The sequence below is a fragment of the Biomphalaria glabrata genome, chromosome 1, assembly GCF_947242115.1.
Source record: "Biomphalaria glabrata chromosome 1, xgBioGlab47.1, whole genome shotgun sequence".
Lineage (NCBI taxonomy): Eukaryota > Metazoa > Mollusca > Gastropoda > Planorbidae > Biomphalaria > Biomphalaria glabrata.
This window is the reverse complement of record NC_074711.1, coordinates 35,328,242-35,349,403: the sequence shown is the minus strand read 5'-3', so window position 1 is coordinate 35,349,403 and position 21,162 is coordinate 35,328,242. Positions and strand designations below refer to the sequence as shown.

Sequence of the window (21,162 nt, the reverse complement as noted above, 5' to 3'; positions counted from 1 at the left end):
TATTTATAAATGATTTATACATTTCAACATAATCTAATTAATTTTCTTTTTTTTTTCTAAAAGGTTTCTTGTTTGACCATTACTTTACTCATTTTACTTTACTTTTATACTGACAAGAATATATATGTTTTCACACTAGCATTTTTAGCTTTGAGTTGTGATTTTTAAAATAATAAACGCGTTGTCGTAATTAATTGTGACATAAATCTTTTTCAAAATCATGCTGTCTTCCTGACTTTTAATGATGTCTAAAAGTCGATTTTCATAGCTAGACCTACATTGCCCTGTTACTGTTTTAGATTGTTGAGACCTCTGAGACTAAAGATGTCAAGACTGAACTCAAGGATGAGGAGAACATTAGTCAAACTTGCGTCAAGGTGAGAGTTACTCTATGCTACATAAACTTTAAAATAAAGCAATCATTTTTGTTAGACTTATTTTATGATTTGATCCTCATTTGGTCTACATTTTACTGTACACAGGAGGAGATAAAAATAATGACAACACAGGAAAATGTATCCAGTGAATCAAATGTTAATCAAGATAATATTGTGTCAAGCATAGCACCTGAACATTCCAAACTTGATTTGCAGGGGGAAACAGAAGTTTTGGAAATTCCAGTCATTGGGCATTGTATTGGTGGTAACAGTGCATTCCCTGCTTTAGAACTCAATTCTTTGGATGGTGCTAAGCTCCAGAATCTCCAACATCCACATATCGATCAGCAACAGCAGCAGCAGCATCAACAAGCGTCAAAATCTTTGGGTGCGTCCCAAAGTACCACATTGCCTGGAGAGAATCCTTGCCTGATTAATGCGAATTTGATGCTGAGAGGGGGCTACCTGATGCCTGTTATAAATCCTCACTTGCTACAGTCTCAGTGGGGAATAATGACACCTTCACCTTCATCCTCCACTTCTGCTTCTTCCCCACAGATGAAAATAGAAACTGTTTTTTTCCCACAAGCAGCTAACACTGATCCTACTGTAACACCCTCATCCACTAAATCTAATCAAAATCTCGGACCAGATAACTTCTATAATGCTGGTGGGGGGAAATTGTCCCAGTCACACCAGCAGCCCCCAATCTCTGGCAGCAGTGTTGTAAAAACAGCCCATTCAAACTCACCATACAAACCATCACCTTATCTATTAAATGATCACATTCAGGCAAAACACATTCCGAAAAAACTCAGCAGACTATCACATTATGGCCCCAATGATCTTTTAGGGAACTCTAGTCAGAACTTATCCCCAATTCTTCATCCTAAACCTCCTGGCCACAGAGCACAGAGTCATCTTCCACCAGCCCCTTCCACGATATATCTTCATCCAACATCAACAAATCCCTTTTCACCATTACAATCACCCATAACAAGTCCACCCCCAGTAGCCCATAAATATCCTCGTAAGCGAGCCTATCCATTTGAAAATCCAACAACCTCTTCAGGAGCAACTTTTCCCAGTCCAGATATGGTTTTAGATCGTATTAAAAACAGTACTAGTCTTCCTGGAGGCGCAGGTGTACAAGCACCCATCATTAAACAACAGTATGATGACCCACGGCTTATATTTGTGCAAGCACCACAGCCAGTGGCTCAAAGTCAGAGTACTTTACCACATAGAAAACAGCCCAGTTCACAGCCAGTACCTAGCAGCAAACCTGATCATAGCAAACCAAAAAATTCTAGAAAAACTCAACAACAAACTTATTCTCACTATGGCCCACTGCCACCTCTGGAACTTCAACAGCCTTACATGCAGCAGATACAACACTCCAATAGCAAGGCATCTGACCAAATGAGGTCGCCTAATAGTATAAATGGTTTGATTCAGAACCAGCAGTCTACAAGCAAATCAATGCCTTCAACACATCAAGGAAGCCCTGCTGCATCATCCAGTAAAGAGGGTCGCCTAACATCAGCATTATTTGGAACACAATTCACCGCAATGCCTCGGGTAAGGACATTTTCATATCACATTATTATCTTATTTACTCGACTCCATAGTTATGTTTTTAAATTAAATAATTCCTTTTTTTTTTTGAAGACTTGATAGTTATCTAATTGCAACAATAACTATTTTTCAGAAATCCTTTTATTTTGGAGCTATCTTATTTCCATCAATTTAGTATATAATACCTTTATTTAATTTAGTTACTTGCTTTGTTAAGTTCATTGTGTGTTCATCTTTTTTTGTGTGTTCATATTTTCAGTAATAATATTTTAAAAGTATATCTTTATATATATTTTCATAAGACAAAAAAAAAGTTCCTGACCCCTTCTTCATTTTTTACAAATGTTTGATTACATTACTTTCTTGCGATTTTTTTGTAGACGACCAAAGCTTCGGATCATCCACCTCAGTCACCTCACATGCCAGATCCTACAATAGCTATGTCAATGAACTCTCATCTTCATCCAGCATTTATGAACTTGTACATGCCAACTGGAGCACAGGCTCCTGTGAGCAACATAAATCCACAACTTCAGCTTATAGCCAATGCCTATAGAGCAACACCTGCTCAAATGGCTGCTTATGAAGAGTTGGTGCGACAGAATGGATACACTAATTTTTTACCAGCATCTCAACAACAGCTCAAAACTCAGAAAAAAAATTAACTGTAGAAAGTCATAAAAATCCTAAAACTAACAGCTGAATTGGTTTCTGTTGACCTTGCTGTGTGAATACAAATGTTCAAAGTGTAATGAGCTGTCATTGCCCCTCACTTAAAAGCTATTTAACTTTGAGTCCTATAAAAGATCTGCGGATCATTGTGATATTTTTCTCAGTATGAAACAAAGTGCCATTGACATGTGTAACTTAGTCAAACCTTTGTCAGTGCTAAGCCTAGAAAAACTATTAGGATGGAGACAGTGTTAAAGGTAATCCTATTATTCTGTTTGTTACTGTAGTGAAGATTGAATTGGGTCTCTTAGTGTATATCACATTATTGGCATTAGATTGAAGTCAAGTAGAATTAGCATCAGATGGCTGTCTTGTGGCAAGAAATCCGGTGATATGAATTGCAGCTCTGTTTCTTCTTACATACAATTCATCACAGGATAGTTCACTTTGTATTATACTGTATAGTTATGCTATTTGTTTGTAATTTAAAATCATAACCTCATTACATATACACTTGAATACTAAAAAAAAAAAAAGGTTTATTTTTACTATACTCTTTTGTTTGTTGTTGTATATGTCACTTACCTTACATTCAGTAAGTGAACTATTGACATTTTGTCCTATATGAACATTTAGTGTTACATGGCAAAAGAAAAAAAAAAAAGGAAATTATAAATTTCTTTCTATGACCAAAATGTTTCCCATCATTTTATATTTGTATTGAAAATTTGGTGTCATCAATGAATGTCCTATAAGTGCACTTTTGTCCTGCTACGTCTGCTTGTGATGATGGTTACGCAAAAAAAATTGTTCCATATTTTTTTTTTTAATAAATTTATGTCGATCTTTTCAACTTCAAGTAATCTCTATTTATTAGATTTTTTAAATTACTTGCTGTTTACAAATAACTTAATAAATTTGGTTTTAGACTGGAACCTGACCAGGATTTAACTAATTCTACATTTTGGCAGCAGTTATGTCCTAGACCTAATGTGATGTCAAATTGCATTGCACCATTGAATGTTTTTTCCCTCATAGGTAAGAGAAAAATTTTCTACACAAAATTGTGTCACTAAATATCAAGAGATCTGTAATATCATGCTCAGTTTCTGCTGCTTTCTGGGGTAAATTAGGGAATAGCTCCTAAATATGAAAAATATTAGTGAAAATTGTTTATTAGTTACAGAACTATAGAAATTGAACTTGGAACACTTTTATATGTTATTTGTTCAAATGTGAACATTAGAGCAGCAATGGCCAACAAAATGAATCAACTATTGAATTAACTGAACACGTCTCTATAAACATAAGCATTGTTTGGATATACAATTGTTTCAATTATACATTAAATCACTTTACAAAGCAGTGAAATGTTGAACATTAGATATACATTCTAAATGAAAGTATTTTTATATAGTTTAAGATTTGAGTAATCAGCTTGTCTATTTAATTGATGATTTGCCATTAATGGTATCTGGTGTCATGTACATTTAAATAGTAGGGGGCAATGTACACATTTTGTGACAGCAACAGTCTAGTAAAATAGAATATTGACATTTTGTTAGTCTTGTAACATACAGGAGATTCAGTTGTTAACATTTGTCAAACCTGTTTGTGATTAAAGTTCACATTTAGTCTGTAAATATTGTCTTCATCTAATTTATGAAAATGTTTCATTTTTAAATTATTTGATGATTGATTGAAAGAATTGTTTTTCACAAATCTCACTTGCTGTCAAGTACAACATCCAAATCTTCTTTCATAGAGATAGATTTGCAAAAACATAACTAACTTAACTAAAATATCAGGAGTAAAACATTATGTAGACCTGAATCATGTTCCATCAGGATTAACACATTTGGTTTCCTAGGTGTTCTGGTACCCGGTATATAGTAGTATTAATGTAAAAAAAAAATTAATTCCTGACGTTGCATAATTGTTATTGTATTTTAGACTAAGTTCAAAATAGGCAGCAAGTTTTGTTACAATGTGCACATTTGTCAATAAGCATATACTGAATTATAGTAGTGTCAATCTTAAAACAATTTCTGATTCCTAGACTGAACAACAACTGACCATTAGTTTCACATTCACCTTTTTATTATGTATATTAGATAACTATAAAGTATTTATGACTCTTTTGCCTACATATATAATACATAATTATTAGGTCAGGTGTATTTATTTAATAATGTTAACATAACATTTACTAAATCTGCTAAAATTAACTAAGTTCCTTAACTGCCAAAAATTTCAATTGAAAAATATGAAAGTGCTGTGTTGGGTTATCTCCCTGATGTCCATAACATAATTTTTGTCAATCCTCTTAACATTTAAAAACTATCCAAAACATAATGCATTCATTGCTCTCTCTCTAATTGTGATCAGGTTTATCTAAAACAAAAATACTATTAAATTAAAAACATTTGAATGGCCCTGTTCACAGACGTGGAGATGAAGAAAAAAAAAGGTAATTTTTGTTTGGCATTCATTGTTATTGAATTGTCTGTTTGTATTAAACCTGAACATTGTTAATTCTCTTGATTCTATGATGTTTGATTTATCTTTGAAGGAGTAATGTGTGTGTCTTAGGGATGATATCATCAATCATTCTATTATTATCTTGAATAAAATATGTTGTAAATAATTGTAGTTTCACCTACATCTTTGCCTTACTATGTAATTGATTGTTTGCATATAATGAAATGACTTTGACATTTGTATTGCTCTTTGTTTCCTCTTTAGACTTCTCTGTTCTGTATATTTTGGTTCACAGTTAAACTTTGATTTTGTTTTGGGGCTTATTTGTACACTATGGTAAAATAAATAAATAATAAACCCCTTAAGATCATTTAAAATGCTAGTACAATTAATAGAACAATCTGGAAGCTAGGCTCAAGTTATCAAGGTCAAACTGAAACTTGTGCATGTTAATACATACAATTTGATTTTAGGAAAGCTGAACAGTTCAACATTTACAATAAATGTTCAAACTGTAATTTGAATGGTTGCTTTTTAAAAAAGTGATTTTGTTACTTTATTGAATGCAACTCAACTTTTTTTGTTGGACTAGATAAAAAAAAACATTGAAAGGATGTTATTTAACTACAACGGAAAGAAAAAAAATGAAGGCTTTTAAAATGTGTCAGTTTTGAAGGCTTAAGAATGAATTTTGCTGTTGAGTTTTTATTTCTTTTGACTGTAGAATTTCATTTTCTCTATTCTTCTCAACTTGTAAAGTTGTACATTCTGTTTGTTTCAGGTCCTACTAACCTTACATTGCATATTGTATGTTGAAAAGGTGTTGTTGAACTTGAAAGAGTTTTGTTTTTCCCCATTCTTTTTTACTTTATAATCATACATACCTAAATCAATCAATATACACTATTGTTTGAAAGATTGTCAATCAGCTGTACATACAATCTACCACTCAGGAATACATTGTATCTTTAATTCTCTAACCTACAGATTTTACAAATAAAATATCAAATAATATTGTAGACAAAGTGTCGTGCATTGTATTTAAAACTTAGTGTCCTTTTCTTGTGTTGTAACATTTAAATTTAAAAAATATGTTATTTGAATTCAAAGGTTTTAGCAATTTTTGTATTTAGTCAGGTTAGCAAACAATAATAATAATCTTACACTACAGGTATAGAATTATAGATCTAGCATTCAAGAAACATGTTTGTAAGTTTGTTGTTGTCAGTTCTAATAATCTCAAAATCTGGTGATGTTTCAGTTTCTGATACTTTGAATACTTTACTTGATTAATTTTTTTTACTAATACTAGGCACATACAAATCTTTTGCTATCACTAACAGGCAGATTTGTGGGTGGAAAGACTCTCTAGTCATTAAGTCTGCTGGTCTGCTAATTAAGTCTGCTAATGAAGCCCCTAATAATCTTGTTTAGGAGATAGGAACCTTAACGTTCATGGCTATTGGAGATTTTCATACTTCAGGGTTATTCACAGTAATCTGCTTTTTATTTGCACTTTAATTTTTAATTTGATTCTAAGGTGCCAAAAATTAATCCATGGTCTTGAAAGTGTATAGTTTTTCAATACTTATATATTCAATATAGGACATACATCAATAAGCTTGCTATATATGGATTAGTCCCCAATCGATGAAATGATCCAATGCTTAATGCTTGACTGGGTAGAGAGAAGAGATGCTGAGGTAAAATTGTGACTGGGTAGAGAGAAGAGATGCTGAGGTAAAATTGTATGTAAGTTGGGGTGAGAATAAATTACTCAAATACTGTGTGTCGCTGGTAGATGGAAAAAAGTAAAATACCCCTTTCAGACCTTGTGATCTGTAGGGCAGATGATGTAAAGGTCATCTGTTTCTATGGTTCTGTGTCCTGTGGTCAGCACAACAACCAACCACCTTTACTTTCCCCAACTAATGTCAGGTATCCATTAGAGCTGGATGCCCTAAAGATCCTGAAAGTAAAAATCCCAGTCTTCACCAGAATTTGAACCCTGGACTTAAAGCTAGTGAATAATAAAGTGCATATGAAGAAGTTAAATAGATAATGTAGAATTCTTAATCATTTTTGATTATAATCCTTTTTCATTTAAAATAAGATTTAATTTAGCATTCTTCTAAAATTCTCTCAGAAATTCATAATAGTCCTAACCTCCATAGTCTAGGACTAGCCTGAAATCTATATATAATATATATCTATGATCCTGGAATGACACCATAATAATCCTTGCATGCTTAGGGGTGACCTAGGCAGCAGGTGACCCTGATTTGATCTAAACAAACAAAGCTGCATTGTGCATGTTATTGTATTGTAGGAGGTGAACTTACATAAACATTTGTGTAGTAAAGACTTGTAGAAACTTGTGTAGTCAATACAATGACTATCAGGCTAGATTTGGCTAATGTTGAAAATCAAGGGAACATAATTCATGCTGCATGATCCAAAATCAAAACTAAACTTTCAGTTTACCACCAAGTATTCTACAATGTCTTTCAGTTGATGGTCAAATACTTATCAGTTTAAAAGCCAGTCACTCTCACCTCCAAACAACTGTCTCTTACTAGCCAAAATTTCTGTGATGCATTTTCTTGTTATAATACAAGATAATTAAGGTAATCAAAAACATAAAATTGTAAATATATAATAAGATATTTTATTACAATTGACAATAGACATCAATTTAAAATTAGTTTTTATAAGGAAGATATTTTTTAACACATTTTTAGCAAAAACTAAGGACTTAAGTATCTATTATACTTTCAAAGGTAGTGCTTTGTAAGAGTTACAAGCCCCTGTCAACAATTATTAGAGAAATGGTACATTACTAGATAGCACAGCCAGGATTAGAATAAAATTAATTATAACTTACTAACTACATGTGCAATTGTAATAAATTAAAATACACACACACACAATAGATAAACTTTTATAGTTATCCTCACTTTTCAATGCCAGGGAGAAATTTAAAATCAAATATAAAAAAAATTTAAAAATGTAATAAATACATTAGCTTTGCATACTGGAATGAATAAATTTCACCTTTTCAGATGAACATGACATATGCAAATTTTATTATTATTATTTTTAAAAATTCAAGTCAGGAATGTGTCTAATGTAATAATTATTATAATAAACAATTTTCTACCTTGTTTTTAGGATTTTCATGATAATGTTAGTGTCATGTTTTACATGTAGATTATTCAACTTTTTATTACATACTGAAATTTCTCAAATAATTAATTTAAATTATTTAAAGCAATAATTTATAAGAACACCAAATAAATTAAAAAAAAAACTACTTTTTAAAAGAAAATCTCTAGTGATAGAATAAGTAGCAACCTACAGTATTCAATGACTTTGCTGATTAATTATTCCTCAAATTGAATTTTCTCAGCTTTACAAATTAGTGTGGATGGCCTCTATTAATTTTAACTTGATCAGAGAATGGATGTGGGAGAAATAATGTGTTAAAACTTTTTACCAGACAGACAGAGTGGATATAGTTCTCTTATTAGGAAATTTTAGTAACCAGAAATTACAAATCACTGTTGAGGGAAATGTAAAAACATCTTTTGCAGCCCTTTTGACAATCTGCCTGGAAATGCGGTATGCATGCTGGACTGTCAAAAATGTGTCTTCCATGTTTACCTTATTTAGAAAGCATCTAAGACTTCTTGAACAATATCACCAAAGGTGATTACACTTCATTATGGGCATTCTTTGGCAAGACTATATACTACACAAATATACTATATACTACACAAATATACTACAAAAAAAATGAGAACGATCACATAGATAGTATAAAGGTAGTACTACGTGTTAACAACTGTGCTGGGTAGGGCACTTATGTTTTACAACAGACAACAATATGCCAAAGAAAATATTTTTTTTGTGAGCTTAAAAAAATGATGGTATAACAGGTGCCTGCAGTAAATGGTTTAATGACCATCTAAAATGTAAGCAAGCCCTGGCAGAAAATGGTTTCCAAAAGAGACACATCTATAACCTTAAAACTATCATGAAATGAAGTTGAGATCCAAAGGAAAGCTACTGTCAAAGAAGAGAAAAGAGAACTCTTAAAATCAACCATAATAGAAAATAGCTTTGCAATAGATGAGACAAACTAAGTAGGTCACAGCTGGGTCTGTGTATCCATGTGATTTACTAAGAAATTACATTTCAATATTAAAGAGTTTAATTTTTTTTATTGTGTTAACTTTAGTAAATCGTCCCCCCCCCCCCCCCCCCCAAAAAAAAAAAAAATCTTTTAACAAAGCTTAATATCAACCCACTCTGTCCGGTAAAAAAATATTTAACACATTATTTCTTATTTCTCCCACATCCATTCTCTGATCAAGTTCAAACTTTGCACAATTATTCATTGGCAAAGACAATACATGAATAAATTTTTAAAAATCAATTAATTAATAAATTTTAATTGCTGGAAATGAATTATTTAATTTGGGTTTTTGTACACATTTCTTCAATACCCATTTTTTGGATCAAGTTAACACTTAAAACAGTTATTTGTTGTACCAAACAAAATATGAATCAATTACAAAATTGTCAATAAACTATAAGTAATTAATTATTTTATTTTATATTGAAAAGGAAAATAAATTCTAAGATAAATAGTTGTAAATGTGTTCTTTTCCTTATAATAATAATAATAATAATAATCTTTATTATCCATTAGGAAATTTGTCTTACAATTTGTGCATTACACCAAACAAAACATAATTTATTTAATTTATTGTTTACCCTAACCTTAGATAAGTTTTTTTAAAGTATTTAATATTTTATAGGCTTAGTAGTACATGGTTAAAACAATTAATATTTACTAATAGGGACTAGATGATTCTTCAAAAATGTGACATAGGGTTCTTGATTAACCATGTAAAACTGAATTATTTAATTGGACAGGCAGCTCTCAACTGCAAACAAAAAAAAAGAACTATCTAGGAACTTAACAGACTAAGATAATCAACTGTCTAGGAGCATAATAGACTAAAATAATGAACTTTTGTCTTGGAAAGGGGGGGGGGGGGGTCTGTGACAGTTCGTCTAACCAAAATCCTCCATTTTTCCCAGTCAGCAGCTGTTCTTAGTATGATATTTAATTAAGGCTCATTGAAAGTCAAATAATGGAAATATCTAGAAAGAAAATTAAATCTATTTCTTAACCACTGTTCATCATGAATTTTGTAGATTTAGAATAATACTAACTATCTAAAAGTTTCGAAATGAAAGATTCTTATTAAGTTTTGATTATGGGAAAAATAATGATCAGAAGGCAATGTAAAAACATTTTTTTTTAAACAGTAAAAAACAAAACAAAAACCATTATAAATATTTAAAAACAAACTTTGTATAAATATATAAAATATCTAAAAATGGAAAAGATTGGATGATAAATGTTTATACAACTTAAATCCCTAAGTCATCTTTCAGACAGTCCATATATTTTGATATGAACAATGTGACAGAGCATCACCATATTTTGTTTGATAGAATTTATACATCTTTAATATATTTAAAATTTTATATATGTTATATGAATAATCGCTGTGGCTGAATGGTAAAGCGCTTGGCTTATAAAACCGGAAGGTCCCAGGTTTGAAGACTGGGATTTTTATTTCAGGATCTTTAGGGCGCCTCTGAGTCCACCCAGCTCTAATGAGTACCTGACATTAGTTGGGGAAAAATAAAGGCGGATGGTCATTTTGCTGGCCACAGAAACAGATGACATATACACTATTTGCCCTATAGACCACATGGTCTGAATGGGAAACTTTTTATTTTTTTAAATGAATAATGAAATTCATTGACATGGATAGTAAAATATTTTTTTTTTTAATTTGATAATATAAAAGTTAAATCAACATTTAGATAAAATACTTAATGGTAATTGATACATTTTACCAGTGTTTACAGCCCATCAGATAGCAAAAAAAAAATCTGTGTTTTGGATCACATAGTAATATAAAAAAATAACCAACTTTTCAATATTTCTCATCTTTTAGCTTTTGTCAGAAACAAAAATTAACCATTTGACTATAAGCACTAAAAATTATATACAATTTTAGATTTGTACTTCAGTACACACACACACAAAATTAAAATGTATCACAAATCAATTCTTTTCATTATCACAAATGATTCTTTTAAATATATGTGTACAAAAGAGATATTGCACATAGATCTAAATCAGAGTTTAACGATGTTTATGACATTTTCTGTAAATCTATATATTTATGTGTAATTCTATTAGCATCTATAAATCATTGTTTTGTATATGCTTTTCCTCCAAGCCATCAGAAATAAGAGGATTTCTCTGCTAGTCCTTATGAGACCTTAACTTCAAATATTCTGTTTTGGACTCAGTTAAGAAGACTGCATTTAGGTTCCAGTTATATTTCATAAGGAAATTATGCTTCTCTCAATTGATTGAAGTATTTTATTGACCACCTCCAAGACTGTGGTACAAGCCTTTGATACCAAAGCTTCCAGAAAGAATTGGAAAGGATAAAAGTAGATGATGGTTTCAATGAAAAACAGATTTATTCAAAGTTCAATTATAGAAATCAAAGTTCTGTATTCAAAGAGGCATAAAAACCTGTGATCCTCCCAAATCTTTTCTTTCTATTTTTTATTTTCATACATTTTATTTACCGGTATCTTTTTTGTTTCCATATTTTTTCTGTATTAGTTTTGAAGGCTTTAATATAGTTCTGCTGCGGTTTTATCATTCGGTGCTTCTTTATTACAAACACTGAAAAATGTCAAATGTTCATGAGATTCATCTAGGCTACTGTTTTGCTTATTTAGGTTCTTAATGAGGTTGAAATCCTTGAAGACAGCTTTAGGATGTTTGTGCGCATACAGTTCAGTTTCTAGAGATAGGATGAAAAATAATGTTATTTTAAAGGTTTCTCTGAAGCTCAAAATTAGGTTATAAATGTATATTTTGTGTAACATATTAAATACATTTGATCTAAAACAAAACAAATTATAAAAACAAAAACTTGGTGATGACAAAAACTGTTTATTTTCTTACCCTGTAATATAAATCCAGAATCTGCTATAGTTTTTCCTGTTCTCCATTTGTTATATAAATAAAAAAAGAGAGATGCATAAACACAGTTGATAGTGTGGATGACATCTTTATTTTTATTACATTCCCTGTTGTAAACAAAATATATAAATATTGTTAGGGTATTTACATTAACATTAGGTTAATACAAAGACATAGGGGGCACAGTGGCTGAGTGGTTAAGCACTTGGCTTCCAAACCTGGGGTCCTGGGTTTGAATCTCTGTGAAGACTGGGATTTTTAATTTTTGGATTCTTAGGGTGCCCATGAGTCCACCCAACCTGGCTTTAGTTGGGTAAAGTAATGGAGGTTGGTCATTGTGCTGGTCACATGACACCCTGCTCATTAACCTTTGGCAATAGGAACAGATGACCTTAATATCATCTGCCCCATTGATAGCAAGGTGTGAAAGGGAAACTTTACTCTTTTTAAGGACATAATCTCTATTTCTCTTTCCCCAATAATGATGATGTGAAAGAATTTTTCAGTCGTTTCCACCATAACAAGGGGCATTGTGGCAGAGTGGTAAAGCCCCTGGCTTTCAAACCTGACATTTGGACAGTTGGGGATTTGCTGGCTACATGACAACCTTGTTAAGCATCAGCCATAGAAACAGATTATAACTGTTGTAAGAAGAAGACATAGTTTTTGAAAGCTAGACATAGATGATTATGGACTTCTCATGATGTAGAGTATTGACCATTAATCACAGAATGTCTTACTTGTTAAATATTTCCTCTCGCAAAACTTGTAAACAAATTCTTGTCAGGTTAATACCCATGATACAAAATGGAAAGTTCTGTAAAATTGTAACATTAAGTTATCCATTTCATGAAGTTAAGATCAGTTAAGAAAGAATAGTTACATCATGGCTTTTAGCACACTTTCAAGCATGACATAAGAAAAATATTGTACGAATAGAATGCAAAAGAAGAAGAGTGACTTAGTAGTAGTATAGAGACTTAATAACACATGCTAGGTTTGGAAAAAAAACTTAAATTATTTTGTTAGTAATTTATAAGTAGAGGATATTTGGTTAATTTATTTTCCATGTTTTTCCTGAAATAAATAAGAGCTAATCAAATTGATGTTTGACTGGTAACTAATTTTAACATCTTAGACAAATGTGATTTTAATAAAGAAAGCAAAAATGTATAGCTTATTTGAAAAGAGAATGTAGTCAATTTCAACTAAATATGTATCGACATAATGTAAACATTAAACATCCACAAAATCCCTATACCAACATGTCACTATAGACCTCACTAGAAGAATCCTTTAAAAATATCTTTTTATTACTATTACTCTAAGTATTTCCATAAATATCCCTGTACATATCTAAAGGGTTATTAAACATTTAGAAGAATCACTTTAAAAATATTATTGCATGAATCACTTTGCAGTGGCATAGCTGGGGGAGAGGGGTTTTCAAACACAACCCCCCCCCCCCCCCCCCGGCCCCCACTTGTGTTTTTTAACATTAAATATTACGCAAAATGCAGGGGCCCCCAAATTATGGCAAATTCCTAGCTACGCCCCTGTCACTTTGCATATCACTTTAGGTATACACACTGTTAATCTTTATCTAACATTTAGTAGTAGCACTGTAAGTATCAAACCTGAGTAGGATGCAATGAAAGTTTATAGATTTCTCTAGCAAGTTCCTTTGTACTGGAATCTCTTAATAAAAACAAAATATTTAACAATGCAAGCATTCCACCTCCACGAAGATCTGTGGCAGGATCCTGACCTGTAAAAGAATAGGTTTGAAATATTAGTACATATATGGTCTACATACAAAAAATATTAGTAAATTCTGGTGGTTAGAAATAATGAAAACACCAATAGTAAAAAGAATTTAGAAATAAAAACCTTGAAAGCCTATTTCTTCCCAGTGATTGCCGAAACGTGGACAATCAAATTTGGAGCCAGTCAGACAGCGGTAAATAGTTTGTAAAACTTGATTGTGGATTGGATTGTCATTCTGGAATGAGGCTAAAACAAAATTTTAAACTAATCAATAACATAATATAAATCATAGTTCAGTTAGCCCACAAATAAAACAAAGTGTGTGTAAAGAAGTGAACAATCTAAAAAAAAGGGTGTGTAAACAATCTAAAAAAGTTTGTGTAAACAATCTAAAAAAGTGTGTGTAAACAATCTAAAAAAAAGTGTGTGTAAAGAAGTGAACAAAAATAGAAAGAGAGAGAACAAAAAACATACTTGTTAATCAATGTAGAAATACATTAAAACTCACTGGCAGCTATACAAAACAGAAGATCTCTTTGATGCATTAGATCTCTGTGTAATTTTGGAGGTCCAAATAATAGATGGAGAAAAGCAGATAATCCTTGGCGCTCAACTGTTGGTTTTATTTGACTCTGTCATCAAAAATTAATAAACTAATAATAACTATACATTCTTGTATAGTGTATTTTTTGTTTTCCAATCATATTGATTATTTAATTATATATAGTAATAGAAAAAAAAAAAGAAAATTATTGCTAATTTACTTTAACTGGTGAATAATCAAGTGACTCAAACTGTGGCCAGATCTGACTGAATGTAACCAATGGTTTTGACACAAATTCAGCAGAAGAACCTAGGCATGTTTTCAAAAAAATAAATATAATAACAGAATTGAATTTTTTTAAAATTTTGCTTTTGGAACCTTAATATCCATGGGAAAGGCAGACATAATGGTTAATGGTAAACAGAGGTAGCCACAGAACAATGGCCATAACTTTCTATTTCAAATGAAAAGAACCAAGAAAGTTGGATTTAATACCACCAAGTAAAAATTACAGTGTACTATGGGAATAAAATATTTTGAGCTTTGGTTCAGCAGTCAGTCCATTCAGCTACCATTTGCCAAAAAATAATTAACTGATAAAGTTTAATTACTTAACAAATGTGAATGTCATAATTAATTTATGCATACTACATAATATTTATTTTTTGTTTGAGAGCATTTTACAGATTGGATATAAGTACAATCCCAACAAAGTTACCATCCCAAAATCAAAGAAAACATGATTTTTCAAACTCATCATTACTTTCCATTGTATAATAAAATAGATTATTTCCCAAAAATATGAACATGTATACCTTTTAAAAATAGAAAATTTGAGAGGAAAAAAAAGGTAATTGATATGCTTGATTCGAGTCTCTAGTTCTAGCTCTTTTTCTCCGTAATAATTCTCCACGTTCCGATAGAATTATTCATTTTACTTATATATATTTCACTAACCTGTTATGATTAAACTTTAATAATTTTTTTGTTTGTTATCAGAAAATATTATATTTGGTATAGAATTAAAGGAGAATGCACGCCCTTTTTAGATAATACAAATTGATGTTATAAAACTAAAATAAAAGTTTATTTTATATAATGGAATTTAAAAATAAAAACTTACAGACTGTGGACAAGTCTCTTTAGAACTAAATCTAAACTAGATCTAGGCAATATTTTTTTACCCAAATGGGTCTAAAATTATTTTTTTTGTGATAGTTATTCATATTTTCACAAAACTTGATATATAGTATATGCAAAACATTTACTATATGTCTTGAGGCCAGCACCCTATTAAAAAATGAATATAGAAAAATAGAGCCCATTTTAGGCCCTTATTCTTTAAAAACATTGTTTTTGGTAAAAACACATTAAAAATATTTTTTTCCAAAGGGGAAACTATTTGAGATTGTAAGCAATTAAAAATATTTTGGGAGCAAAGAAAACAAAACAACTGACTTTTTAAGCATCAACAATAATGTAGATTAGGCTGCACAAATCAATTGTAGTATAGTCAATTAGGAGAGAAAGAGTTAACCTTACTGTTGACTGACACAATGAGACTTACCCCTTTGGGAAAGGTAGTTCTTAAAGACAATTTATTATAATTTAGAATTGTATCTGAATAAATTAAAAAATTGTGCAATAATATGATGTTGCACATTTAAAATTCAAATTTGTTCTGCTTTCTCAATTTTACATTCACACATAGACTAATTATAAAAAAAACAACACCTTTTGGTTGTGCATCTGTTTGTAAAATTTCTGAAAAAAAGAAAGAAATTATCACATGAAAATTAATGTTTTCTTTTTCTTTTCTAGCAGATTTATTGTTTTTGCTGTATTCCTTTATGTTTGTTTCTTTTAATTTTAGGGCAGATATATAAAAAGAATAAAGAAGTCAAGAAAGTCAAGAAATCACGGAATCTATCCACTATGTAATAATAGGTTAAGTTTTAATCAATGTTTATTGCAGTAGTTTTCAGACCAGACAGATCTTAATACAGCCTTGTCTATTGGTGTGAGGGGGAGTTTCCTAGGGCCAGCATCTTGATCAGCCTCACTTAACTGAGTATACAGGCCAGAAGGGTATAATCAGTTGCTTGTTCAAATGTCATCTATTTTAACATGTCTCATTTTGCTGTGCCCTGTCCAGAGGTAAAATACCATATGTTGGTCAGTAAAACATATGGTAAACATACAACTTTCCTGTTTTATATTATTATTATTATTACTCTTCACCTTTTGTGCATAAAGTAAAACTTTTGTTTTCCTACTTCTGTTTTTTTATTTTTTATTTAGTTTATCTGTGTTGTGTTTAATTTTCGGTTTTGTTCTTTTTCTGATGTTTGATTGTTTTTCAGTTAATTATAATGAATGACTTATAAAGCTCTATGAATCTGTATAAAATAAGCTTACCAGGCTGTATAGTCTGTATATTATCCCACTCATCTGCAAATGAAGTAAGCAATTCCATTTTTGTTGATTCTTGCTCCTATGATATATAATTTATGTTATACACATTTAAATAAATAATGAAGATGTTCAATTTTTTTTTTTAAACATCTAAACTGAATTTTTTTTTATAAGGTACTTCAGTAATTACCTTCTTTTCATTATCCTGGTATTCTACAATATTAGTTTGATTAAAATATGTATTGACTTGTACATTGCTGCTTGCTTCAGTTGCTGGTTCATCTTTAGGAACAATCTTTTCTTCTATTTTTAATACACTGGTAAAACTAGTAGGCCTTAAGTCTGAAGACAAAAATCAGATTTAAAAAAACAAAAAACAACTAAAAATAGTTGCAGAACTCTAAACAGTCAACTATTAAGTTTGGCTAATATCAACCCTGATTATTGTGTTATGCATATAAAGAATAAAATTTATAATGGGTAATATTAAATCTATAAAACAATTTTTGAATAATGCTCTTACAGTCAATAAAATCAAATCATGTTTGAAAATTTATATGTTTTCTTTTTATTTAGCAGGTTAAATATCGATATACATCAGAGTTACCAGAACATCATTGGACTTTCATTCCAATGCAACAAATGCATATAGTTTTGTTTGAAAGAACTAAAAATTGATGGCAGGCATTCATCTAAAACATTTGGTTAAATGACTGATAAGCACACATTTTATTGTACCTTTTTAGTTTTAAGAACGGGTGGTAAAGGACTGACACAATGTCTCTGGCACACCAAATAGGAAATTTTTTTATAAGACAAGGTAATTCTAGCTCCTTCGACATAAATTTCTCAGTCTCAGTTTTGACAACAAACCCAGAGGAATCTGAATTCTAGATCATAACACAAAGGGTAGAGGGGATGAAGTGATTCTGTTATACCTGGTCATCAACCTCATTCCCCCTTGAAAGTCCAGGAATGTGAACCTGGGAAGTGATGGAAGATCAATAAACTCAAGATTTCCAAAATGTGGAGATCGATAAGAGAGAATGATGAAGGGCTTTTTCAAAGGGTACCAAAAGGCTTAATAGGGAAGCATTGAGCATTTTACATTGAAAATCATAACCAATCTTGTGGGTGGTGGAAAATAGATGAGTCTAATTCATGATTCTCACTTTTCTCAAAATGGGGACTTAATTATATTGTTTTATTTAATAATTAATAAAGATATTAAAAAGAAACCCTGAGAACTTATGATGTATATATAGGCTTACATTTAAACCATATGACATATCTATTGCCTCAGCACTCAAATGTATAAGACTATAAATGTACAATTCACTAAAGAATATATTATAAATTATTACTGGTACTAGTTAATCCAATTACCTATTGTTTCTGTAACATTGGGATTGCATGTCTCTGGAAAATCAAATTCAAATTCTGAATCATTATCTCTGTTTTTCAAGAGTGTTTGATTCAGAATTTCCATATTGCAGTCTTCAAAGTCTAATAATTGAGTCTGTTCATTGTGTATATTTGTGAAGTGATTTTCATTTTTCTGAAAGATAAATTAAACTAAGTAAATGTGAATGGAATTAAAAAGCATTATGATAAAAAAGATTCCAAATTTCTAGATAATAATAATGTTAAATTGTTTAGCACATAAACAGACAGACAGACAGAGTGAGTTAATATAAGCTTTGTAAAAAGTTTTTTTTGTGAGTGGTGGGCCTTAATATGCAGATATAGGAAGATGCAAGACAAACAACAGGTATCAGCTAATTTATTGATATAATTGTTAAAAAAGAATGTATGTTATGATTTTCTATAATCTTCTCTTTCATTTTTTGTGTACTTCAAATCAATATAAAAGTAAATGTTTCTTTTTCCTATTCTAAGTGTTTATGGCTGTATATTTTCAATCACAAAAACTGTAAAATGGTAATCATTATTACCTGACTAAGAAATGTTTCTGTGTTAACCTTAGCATTGTTGCATGGAAGATTTGGATTATCTGGGGCAGGTCTAAGCTTAATTGAAAATTCCTCCTCATTTATTTCAAAGGTCAATTCATTTAGAGATACCCCTGGATAATGTGTGTCATCCATCTTATGTTAAACAAATTCAGTTCTCTTATATATGAGGTAGTAATGCAATTAATGGATAACTGAAAAAAAAAGTATAGTATTTAATAAGAATTAAAGCATTTCATTATAAATTTAACATTAGTTTACAATGTATAAGGTTTCTCAATCTCATGAGTCCAGTTATATAAAAGAAATGAGGCCAATGACCAATTTATACATCTAAACATTTTGAAAAGATAAAGATTGAGCCACTGCAGGATTAATTGCTAGGCCCTTCTTAACAGATTTATGTCCCTAGTTCATATTCATTTCCACTTCCTTTTAGACATGGGTCAAAGTAAGAACAACACTAATAGTATCAAACAGATCTAGAGTCTATTTCTTTTTTTTTTATAAAGAGAGAGAGAGAGCAAGAAATAATAATGATTTTATGCATGTGTAGATAAGACTACCATACTCTGTAGCACTGTCTTTTCTCTACATTAAAGTGGGTATAATAAATAAGTACAATTAAAGCCAAATAGATATTTCCTTTTTTAGAAACACAATGCCAAAATAAATGTAGTGTGGGCAGGGGCAGACTGGGTGTCAAAAAGGGGCCAGGCATTTCTATGATGGATATCCAATTCTAGGTCTACCTGCCTTTGATAATGTAGGTCTATTGATAACTGTACACATACATACAGTGAACACTATATCCTTATAGGAAATATAAGTTTATGTTGCTTTTTAATCATTAAGTATGTAGGCCCTAAAAGTATGAAGCCTACTAGTAGCACTGTCTATGAATGAAGGCTATTAAATTATTTTGGAAAATGTGTTACATTAAATTAGTAATATCCTGTAGAGTTTGTAAAAGATTTTGTTTAAATATGACACTCAGAGGGCCCCTATTATTATCTAAGAGAATATTTTAAAACCTTTAACAATTCAATATGCAGCACTTTCTGTGGCCTACTGACTCATTTGGGTACTGGCCCACCAGGCATATTTGCCTGAATGCCCATATAGCCAGTCCGCCCCTGAGTGCGGGGAACAGGAAGAAAGATTCAGTTGGAAAAGAAATATGGTATATTAAATATTTCAATATTGAAGTGAGAAGAAAACTCAGTGATTATACATAGACTAACTTTTTTGTTGTTAGAGCCTAATGCCTAATAGAGGTAGGGCAGGGAATAGAGATAAGTAAAAGTGATACTTGAATTCCCAGGCCAAAAGCATGTGTGTCTGGGGAACAGACATTATAAAGGAGGTTGTTCTAATTCAAGCCAAATGTCTATATCAGAAAACATTACAAAGGGCAGGATGAAAAAAAAAAGGGGGGGGGGGTCCAGATTTACCGGAGAGAGAGAGAGAATGAAAGACAAAGAGAGTGATCAGTTTCATTTTAGACAGATACAATAATTCAAGGGCTTAAAAATATGTTAGGGCTAAGGGAATGGTTTATTGAAAGTTAAAAAAAAAATACTTTACTATGACTATGTCCTTAGCTTAGCCACTAAGCCTTAGGCCTTAGGCTTAAATTAGACTTAGTCTTACTAAAACTTCAATTCAGACTCAGTCAATTGTGTCTAAAAGATCATTATCATTATTATAAAAAAAGGTATGATATTATATATATTATTATAGATCTAGATTAATCTAGAATAGATCATCATCATGACATCACGAATGATCATGATCATGTCTACAGTCTCGAGTCTAGAATAGAAATAGTCTAGAATAGTCTAGATTTAGTCTAATTTCTAATTTTAAATTAAATTTAGACTCTAGAATCTAGATCTACACAAAATTGTAAAAATTGTATAATTATCAGAACTAGATCTATGTATTTATTAAACAAAATAAAGATAACATTAACTGATTAACAGAGCTTTATTCGATTTCAGTCATGTACGCTTAAGTTTCTAAAATAGAAGTCTAGTCAGTCTAGGTTAGATGACTAGAATTCTACAGCCCGGCGTCACTGGTAGTCAAGTGCATTAAAAAAAAAAGAAAAATCAATTTCAACAGAACAAACCCCTTATTTATAGACTAGTACAGTCTACTTATTTTTTTTAAAATATAGAATTAGTATAAAAAATATTTGATCTAGACTAGATAGAACTAGTGTACAAGTGAATTTTTAAAAAATAATCTTTAACTTTA

General features: G+C 30.8%; 2 protein-coding genes across 4 annotated transcripts in view; one reads left to right on the top strand and one right to left on the bottom strand.

The window, feature by feature from the left end:
* Window positions 1-9,366, top strand: part of LOC106068535 (AT-rich interactive domain-containing protein 5B-like) — a 43,463-nt gene extending 34,097 nt beyond the window's left edge. The window contains 3 exon segments of the mRNA XM_013227926.2: window positions 300-377; window positions 483-1,958; window positions 2,336-9,366. Of these exon segments, the coding sequence (XP_013083380.2) occupies window positions 300-377; window positions 483-1,958; window positions 2,336-2,620 (1,839 nt within the window). The 3' untranslated portion in view covers window positions 2,621-9,366.
* LOC106068537 (ELMO domain-containing protein 3-like) lies at window positions 7,764-20,999 on the bottom strand. 3 transcript variants are annotated; one of them, XM_013227934.2, is made up of 13 exons: window positions 20,876-20,999; window positions 18,883-19,094; window positions 18,314-18,485; window positions 17,118-17,269; window positions 16,931-17,006; window positions 16,247-16,276; window positions 14,733-14,821; window positions 14,477-14,600; window positions 14,092-14,214; window positions 13,839-13,969; window positions 12,942-13,018; window positions 12,184-12,308; window positions 7,764-12,019 (listed from the first exon to the last, which is right to left on the bottom strand). In XM_013227934.2, the coding sequence occupies exons 2-13, from the start codon at window positions 19,033-19,035 to the stop codon at window positions 11,847-11,849; spliced, it is 1,425 nt and encodes a 474-aa protein (XP_013083388.2). In that variant the 5' UTR covers window positions 19,036-19,094; window positions 20,876-20,999; the 3' UTR covers window positions 7,764-11,846. The 3 variants fall into 3 exon arrangements, with proteins under 3 accessions (XP_013083388.2, XP_055890093.1, XP_055890099.1); XM_056034118.1 differs by lacking the exon at window positions 20,876-20,999 and adding an exon at window positions 20,488-20,837; XM_056034124.1 differs by lacking the exon at window positions 16,247-16,276.
* Between the last annotated feature and the right edge of the window lie 163 nt (window positions 21,000-21,162).

Excerpts from the sequence above, each read along its gene's own strand:
- LOC106068537 (XM_013227934.2), bottom strand. The coding sequence starts at position 19,035 with ATGGATGACACACATTATCCAGGGGTATCTCTAAATGAATTGACCTTT. Across the intron at positions 14,215-14,476 it reads TCTGTTTTGTATAGCTGCCA|CCTCATTCCAGAATGACAAT; the intron begins GTGAGTTTTAAT and ends ATTTTGTTTTAG. Across the intron at positions 13,019-13,838 it reads TTTCATTGCATCCTACTCAG|AACTTTCCATTTTGTATCAT; the intron begins GTTTGATACTTA and ends ACAATTTTACAG.